The following is a 9,103-nucleotide window of genomic DNA, read 5'->3' on the forward strand; positions in this document are numbered from 1 at the left end:
CAGACAGAATCACTAACAAAACTGCATCCCTTCTCAATGATCTCAATGCATGTTACACTGACTTTGTCGAAACGGCATTGAAATAATGCCATCTGTTGCAACCGCCTCGAAACCAACTGTACCAGTCTCACTGCCACAATACGTCAAATTGGCCTTAATGTGAGTGAATTTGCATAAAGTGTTTGGTTTGGATGGAGCCCCCGGCCTGTACTCAGATCCTATACTGACCAGTCTAAAGGAGTATTTACTGACATTTTTACCTTTGAACTGAAGTTCCCACCTGCTACAAGATGACCATTATCACTCCCGGTGCCAATGAGCAATCATTCAGCCTCAATGACTATCACCTGGTGCCCTTACCAGGGGATAGTCATGTCTCACATTGTCTCCTTCATCCATGATTGCCTGTATTCTTTGTACTACCATGACAGTCAGATAACATCACTTTGGTGCTATAGTTACAGATGGAACATTTGGATAAAAACAAAACCGATGTTTCGCTATTGCGTATTGATTGAATCTCCACCTTCAACACCAAATTTCCAAGCAAATGTTACTCCAAATATTGAGACCTTTGCGCAGCTGCCCCCACTGTAACTGGCTTCTCGCCATGTTGATCATTTGACCGAAATCATTATGCATTGGCGACAACCGCTCTTCCAAAATCATCCTAAATACAGCTGCCCGAAATATTGCAATTTCAATTCCCCTAATACACGTGTGATAGACTGACGACTGTGTGGCCAAATTACACTGCTACTCCATTTACAAGTTTTCTGAAGACACCACCGTTGTACTTTTGAATGCCACACGACGATAAGATAGAGTGCAGAAAAGAGACTCAGTGTTCAGGGGTAGGGTCTAATGGCAATATTCTCTCCATTAACGTCAGTAAAATGAAAAGAAACTGGTTGTTGACATGATGAAACGGAGGACGCTTCTCTGTCTGCATCAATCATACTGATGTGAGGATGGTCGAGAGCATGAAGCTCCCAGAAATAATGGTCACCAGCTCTCTGTCCTGGCTCACCCATGTCGACACAAAGTTCAAGAAAGCACAACAACTCCACCAGTTCCTCAGGAGGCTAAAGAAATTCTGCATGTTCACAAAGATTCTCACTAATTTTTATAGATGCAAACCAGAAAGAATCTTAATTGAATTCATCACAGTATTGTATGTCAAATGCTGTTTCCAAGGCTGCAAGAAAGTACAGACAGTTGTGAACACAGCCCAGTCAATCACTCAAAGGAACCTTCTTTCCAACTGACTCTGTCTCCAATTTCAACAGTCTCGGGAAGCTACCCAACATAATCTAAATACCTTCCACCCTGGTTATAATGTCTCCCACCCGCGTTCATCAGTCAGAAGGTACAAAGGTTTAAATTCATGTGTTCACATATGCATTCTTCCCCTAATCTGACTCAGCCCTTGCCAGTCTTTGAATGCACGTCTCAATTCTTAATGATGATTCCTCTCTTCGCACATTCTTCACGGTTGTAATGTTGTGTTCTGTGCTCTGTGGTATTGTTTTAGTCTGATGCATTTTTATGCAAAATATGCTTGTGTAGTATGTAAAACAATACTCTCACTGAATCTCAGTACATGTGAAAACATTAAATCAAATCAAATCAACTTTTATAATATCGTAGCATCCAATAATTACACACTTGGAAAAGGCAAACTCAGCCACGCATTGTTGTTCTCACATGCGTTCTTCTCACTCTACTCTGTGAAAACGTAATACTGAAAGATATAGTCTAGCAGCAGGGAGAGAGAGAACTCAAGTTTTGTTGTATCATTCGAGAGAGATGTGTATCATTCAGCTCTGAATTCCAAAACAACACACAACTTCAACACCTGAAAGCAAAATTAAAACCTTGGGTCTGTGTGAGCCTAACTTTAAAATTCCCTAAAATTAAAAATGAAATAAAGCTAGTTTTTCAGCTTTCCATGTAGCCAATAGCTTCCCGCCAGATATTCAACTCTTCTCTTCTCGTGAACGAATGCATTTATATGTGTCTTAAAGGCATATTTTATCAGATCTTTCTCAGTCTGCTTCGTAAGTTTGAGGTCAAGGAGAATAAATTGTAATCTGGAATGTAGAAACCGTTGATTTCTAAGGATTGATATGAATTCATTATTTTGCATATTGCTGTTTGAGTCTGTAGATTATAATGTGGATTTGAACAAGTCACTCCTGCGTCAAATCATCTTCAACACCTCTACATTTTAATCTAGCTCAATCCATCTGCTGTTATCTGATGACATTATTATCAAACTTAATTGCAAACAATAAAATAAGCATTTTTACAGAGAATGAAAGTGCAGAATGCATGCATAAATTCAAACACATGAAAAAACTCCCCCATTAAAGGAATCTGAACTTGGACTTCTCCTTTGGCTTGGAAACGACTCTCTGTAACTTCTAATGTAATTTTCACATGGTGACATTTGAATCAGACTGTAGCACAATCTTCTAAACACAGATACATATCAATATGTGAATGTCACTCACAGACGAAAGGATGGAGATGTCATATTGGAGACCACGAACCTGGCATTGATCGACGTGTTATCCCTCCCTAGTTCAGCAATGTCAAAATGAAGACTGGGCCACACAAGGCTGCAGACTCATCACTGTGTGGATTCATTCTGAATCCAATCACTGGGAGGGCACTTAGTGGCAGGTGAAATTGGTTTCGTCAGTGCTTCAACAGAGAATGAAAAACCAAAGTGCTCCCTTCACTTCTATGAAGCCTCAGAATGAGTTCACTTAGATTCTCAAATATAGCTTTGTCTCCTTCACTAAGGAAATGTATACTTTCAGTGGAGGGATTGCACGAAATGATAAGAAAAAAGTAGCTTCTGCGATGGAAGAAATTTCCTTTGCAGATGGATTTGACAGGTTCAACTCATATTCTGTACAGATTTCGGAATAAACCTACAAGAAAAAGCATAAAGTCAACACGTAAATGTTCAATGTTTGAAGATGGAATCAAACGATTCTCCAATATGTGGAAAAGGGAAACACAAAGTTTTTGGAAGAAGGATGGAAAGAATGTGAGACTGCAGCATGTGGGAGACGGAGTTTCACTTTTTGGGACGAAGTCTGACAGAAGCTGTGAGTGAGATTTACTGTGTGTATGAGAGTTAAACAGAGGGAAGTAAAGTGTGCCAGACGGGCTACAGAGTTGATATATGACCTTTTGTTTAAAGCACCACTTAGACCACTTACAGAGCAAGGGTGATGAAGTGGAACGTCAGATCAGCCATTATCAATTGAATGAAGGAGTAGGCTCATGGGATCGAATTGTCGATTTTTGCTTCTTTTTCAATGGGCATAGAGTGATAACTCGTGTAATGCATGGGCAGCAGAGTGGTTATTTGGTCTTCATTGCTGCCTCACAGCGCTGGAGCCCTGGGTTCGATTCCAGACGTGGGCAACTCTCTATAAGGAGTTTGCACACACACCCCGTGTCCACAAGGACTTCCTCCGCCATTGCAAGATGTGCAGGTTAGGTAGATTGGCCATGAGACATCATCCATCATGTCCAGGGACATGTAAGCTAGTTGGGTTGTTCATAGGAAATGGAAGGAATGGACTGTATGGGATGATCTTTAGAGGATCAATGTCGACTCTTTGGGCCAAGTGACCTGCGTTCACACAACAGAGATTCTTTGACTGCATGCTACTTCCAACATCTTGCATGCAAGTCAAACGAAGTAAATTTCAACATCACGTCTTTGTTTGATTGTGTTGATGCTTCAATGAAAGCATTCCACGAGACTGAGGTGCTTTTAGCGATGTTCAAATGCTTTAGATTTGTATATTAGCAAAACTCTGCAAAGTGAAGACAAAAGTAAAATTATTTAATAACAGCATATACAGAGTTAAAGAAGATTGTTAACCTTAGACGACAGGAGAACATTTCTGAGATACAGTGTAACATTTTAAATCTAATTTATTGAGAGTTCACAAATCAATAAAAGGCAACGATGAGACAGTGTGAAATCTAGTTTGGCGGAAGAGATAGGCTAATGAATGGATAACACAATTTCTGATTTAATATTGGTTGCAATTGGTGCTATTTTCCAATATTTGATGATTTTTTTTCGCTTCAAAATATACTCAATTGCAGCAGGGAATTAACAGATTGTCGTAATAGTTTCCTCCATTTTGTTTATGGAAAGAAAGCTAAATTGAAAATTGTGTTGCAACAGTGACCTCTGGGAGGTCTTTGAAATGTAATAAATGTAAAGTTCAGGGAAATATCAGATCAGAGAATATCACTTGCCTCCAGTTATAAGGGATCGATCAAATTTGGATTATAAATGCATTACCCAATGCAATACGGGCTGAAAATATATTACGCGATTCTTGCTCTCATTGGTGTTCCCGGTAAGTCATTAATTACCTTATCTGTCTGTGAGGTCCATGATATCATGATTTTCTGCTGTGACTGGGAACGGAGATGACTGATTGCCAAAAACCATGACCATCTCCGTTTGTGTCAATTATGGAGAATTTGCCCCCGTTAACCTATGAATCCAGCTTTGCAGCAGTCCATAATTTCAAACTCGGTTAACAGCTACTTGGATATCACTCTCACCTCACTTCTGATTTTCAGCTCTTTTTGTCCGTGTTAGAACCAAACCTAAAATGAGGTTAGGACTTGAGTGGCCCCGGCGGCATCTTAGCTAGGGATCACTGAGACGGTCATTGTATGGAAAGTGTTGCTTGATAACATTGTTGCTGGCATCCTCCATCACTTTGCTAATCATCGAGAGTAGACTGATGGGACAGTAATTGGCTGAGTTGAATTTGTCCTGATTTTTTTGAGTACGTGACATTCTTGTGTCATTTTGCATATTGTCGGGTAAATGCCAGTGTTGTAACTTTACTAGAACAGCATGGCCGGATAGAGGCAATTTTAGGAGCACAAATCTTTTGTACTACTGTCAGAATGTGGTCAGTGCCCAGACCGTTTGCAGAATCCAGTCTCTTCAAATATTTCTTGTTATCAGGTCAAATGAGTCAAATTGATTGAACATGTTATCTGTATTGCTGGGGAGTATGGAGAATGCCAAGACCGATCATCCACTTGCCATGTCTGACTGAAGATAGACTGTACTCTTCTGTTATTGAGGAAGTGAATATTTGTGGAACCTTCTTCTCCAGTGATCTATTTAATTGTTCATAACCATGGACAACTGGAGGTGGCAATACTGCACAACTGAGATCTGATCTATTGCTTGGCATTGTCTATAAATAAAAAGTGTTTGATATGCAAGTTAGATGTATTCAGTTTGGTTGCTTCATCAGGCTGATACCCCATCTTCAGGTGTGCCTGGTGCTGCTCCTGGCATGTAGTCTCCATTTGACGAGGCTTTAATTCCTGGCTTGATGTTCATGATATGGAAGGGCATTACCGGGCTCTGAAGTTACAAATTGTGCTGGAGTACAATTCTGCTGCTGATGATGTCCCACAGTGCCCAGACTTGAGTTGCTAGATCTGTTAGAAGTCAAAGCAATGCAACGTGGGACAGCTGCCAAACAGCAAAGTGGAGAGTAATTTCAATATGATGTTGATGCATTGCCTCCACAATGTCTGTTTGGTGTTCACACTTACCGAAACTGTCATAGGAGTCCCCCAGTGTAGTGCTCTAGGTCCTAAAGTCTTCAGCTGCTTCATCAAATATCTTTCCTCTGTCATAATGTCAGAAGTGGGGATGTTCATAGATGAATGCACAGTGATCAGCACACTTTGTGACTCCGAGATGGTGAAACAGTCCGTGCTCAAATGCAACAAGATCTGGACAATATCCAGGCTTGCTCCGTCAAGTGGCAAGCAACATTTGCGCTACACAAATCCCAGACAATGACCAGCACCAATAAGCGACACTCTAACCACCGCCCCTCGACATTCAATGGCATTACCATCATTGAATCCCCCATTATCAACATCCTTGAAGATTGTATTGACCAGTAACTCAACTGGACTCAGCACGTAAACATAATGGGCGCAAGATCAGGTGAATTGGCCATGCTAAATTGCCCATAGTGATAGTTGCATTAGTAGGGAGTACGGGAATGTGTTTGTGTGCGTTACTGTTTGGAGGATCGGTGTGGACTTGTTGGGCCAAAGGGACTGTTTCCGCTCTGTAGGGAATCTAATCTAGTCAAGAGCAGGTCAGATACTGCGGGATACTGCGAAGAGTAACTCACCTCCTGACACGCCAAATTCTGCCCACCATCTTCAAGTGAAGTGCTGGAATACTCTCCACTTGCCTGAATTGGTGCAGCTCCAACAACACCGAAGAAGCTGACACCAACCAAGACAAACCAATCCGCTTGATTGACACTACATCTAAAAATATTCAATCCGTCCTCCACTGGCGCTCAGAATCAAAAATGTTTGCTATCAACAAGATGTACTGCAGAAATTTACCAAAGAACCTTCGACTGCAACTTCCAAATTCACGATCAATTCCATCCTGGAGGGCAAGGTCAGCAGGTATTTCGGAACAGAACCACCTGGAGGTTCCCCTCCAAGCCACTCACCACCCTGACTTGGAAATGTACTGACTTTACTTGGATCTTATGCCTTTTGCTAACAGATCCTCGCACAAGGTAAACAAAGGAAGTGACAAAAATGGTTCTTGAGGAAAACACAATGAATATTGGATACATGGTCGTTATTATGGAATTTAATAAATCACCTTCTAGTTTGTTTTTCCTGCAAATTTCATCAGAAACAAGTTGGATACAGACCTAACATATTCATAGAAGTCAAGAACAGTTATGGAGCGATGCATTTCTGGTTTGGATTTGGAGATGTCGGTGTTGCACTGGGATGTACAAAGTTAAAAATAGTCCAACAGGTTTATATGGAAGTACTAGCTTTCAGCTGTTCAGAACTAAAAGATGAAGGAGCGACGCTCAAAAACCTAGTGCTTCCAAGTAAACCTATTGGACTATAACCTGGTGTTGTGTGATTTTCAACTTTCTAGATTAGACGTCTGTATCAATTGGCATTTCACAAGGCGCAGTGCTGCGTCCTCTGTTGCCTTTCTTGATATCTGTCTGTCTGTCTGTCTGTCTGTCTGTCTGTCTGTCTGTCTATCTATCTATCTATCTATCTATCTATCTATCTATCTATCAATCTTTCTGCCGATCTATGAATGTGTGTTTTCGTGACTTGTATATATATATATATATAAATCGCACAAACATATGTGATTTGCAATAAGATGCTGGTGGTTTGATGTGCAGTTTTTCAGATGACATAAAAATTGGTTGCATTGAGGAAAATGGGAAAGGACATCAAAGAATGCAATGGTATGTAGAACAGAAGGAATTTTGCATGGAAAAGTGGCAAACTGAACTTGCCCAGACCTGTCTGAGGTGATGTGTTTTGGGAATTATTTTTTCCCTCCTTGCCCTGAGCTTCACTTGTGTACTTCAACAAGCCTGGGGCAGAGATGTTGGCCGGGCAACAAGATAGCATGTTGCAGTTGCAGTCACAATTAAATGACAGCACGAACCTCATTCGTCCTCGACACCCTTCGCCCTAGCCTTCTAACTTCAGAAAATCCTGAAGATCAAAAGTTTTCCAGCAAACAGCTGGCATGAGTATGATATTTTGATAATGATGTTTGATCTTGGATATTGAGTGTGTTATGTGATGCAGTGGGGAACCCAGCTGTTCAAAGTTAAGACTGTCAATAAAGAATAAATTATAGGCTCAAACATAGAGTACATTTGTTCATTACTATCTAGTTTTATTTCTCTTTTCTCTCTCTCGCAGTTAACTTACTCGGAATTGTCATCCTGTCTCGTGGAAAGTGTGGCCTGTCTACCTGCACAACTCGTTACCTGGTGGCCATGGCAACAGCAGATCTACTGGTTATTGTCACAGAGGTTATATTATGGCGTATCAATTATTACTATTTTCCCGGCTCATTCCTCGAGTTAACACCTGTGTGTAGTGCGACTGATGTCTTGCTCCGAGCAGCAACAGACTGTTCTGTCTGGTTCACCGTCACTTTCACCTTTGACAGATTTGTGGCCATTTGCTGTCACAAGCTAAAAGCAAAATACTGCACGAAGAAAACATCATCTGCGTTTCTCGCAGCAACCACTGTGCTATTCTGTTTAAAAAACATTCCTCAGTACTTTACATACCAACCATGGATCATAATCAATAATGTCCCTCGGCTCTGTTCTCGAAAGCCTATCTATTATACTGAACCTGGATGGGTGGCATTTGGCTGGCTTGACAGGGTCTTAACACCATTGTTTCCTTTCTTTTTAATACTGTTGCACAATGTTCTGACAGTCAGACACATTCTAATCGCCAGTCATGTCCGCAAAGGACTGAGGGGTCAGAGCACAAGAGAGAATTCCGGTGATCCAGAAATGGAGAACAGAAGAAAGTCTATGATTTTACTCTTCACCATATCTGGAACCTTCATAGTTCTATGGTTGGTGTACGTTATAGAATTCTTTTATTACAACGTGAAAAGAATAAATCCCTGGGAGTACAGTGATTCTGAATATGTATTTAAGGAAGTTGGTTGGATATTACGGAATTTAAGTTGCTGCACAAATACATTTATTTATGGCGTTACACAGTCAAAGTTCAGAGAGCAAGTTCTGTGCACTGTGAGATATCCGGTGACATCAATTGTTCAATTAATAAACAAAAAAAACATGTAGAGAGATTTACGGACTAGATTTATTCAGGATTGCTGGTCAGCATGAACGAATTGAACCCAAGGGTCTGTTCCTGTGTGTGCATCTCTTTGACTATGACTATATAATTTCTTCTTATTGCTTAGGTTGTCCCTGATAAGCTTCCTTTCATAATCCATTGTTGCAACACACACCAAACCCTCCTGCTTAATTTAAAGCAGCTGCACAAAAATCCCGTGCAGTAAGCTGTGAAAACTCAACAGGACAAGAACTATTTTAAAGTAAAAATTAGAAATTTTATTTCTTAACATATAACAGAGAATAATCAACTTACATTAACTAACACCTATTTACAACTCCTTCCTCAAAGATAAGTTTAATTTCCCCTTCTATCGCACTAGCCCAAT

At 40.6% G+C, this 9,103-nt stretch overlaps 1 protein-coding gene across 1 annotated transcript; it reads left to right on the forward strand.

Annotated features, from left to right (window-relative positions):
* Window positions 1-4,345: 4,345 nt before the first annotated feature.
* On the forward strand, window positions 4,346-8,720 carry LOC140468659 (probable G-protein coupled receptor 139). The gene is made up of 2 exons (XM_072564741.1): window positions 4,346-4,400; window positions 7,810-8,720. The coding sequence occupies exons 1-2, from the start codon at window positions 4,346-4,348 to the stop codon at window positions 8,718-8,720; spliced, it is 966 nt and encodes a 321-aa protein (XP_072420842.1).
* Window positions 8,721-9,103: the final 383 nt, after the last annotated feature.

This window comes from Chiloscyllium punctatum, chromosome 47, assembly GCF_047496795.1.
Source record: "Chiloscyllium punctatum isolate Juve2018m chromosome 47, sChiPun1.3, whole genome shotgun sequence".
Taxonomy (NCBI): Eukaryota; Metazoa; Chordata; class Chondrichthyes; order Orectolobiformes; family Hemiscylliidae; genus Chiloscyllium; species Chiloscyllium punctatum.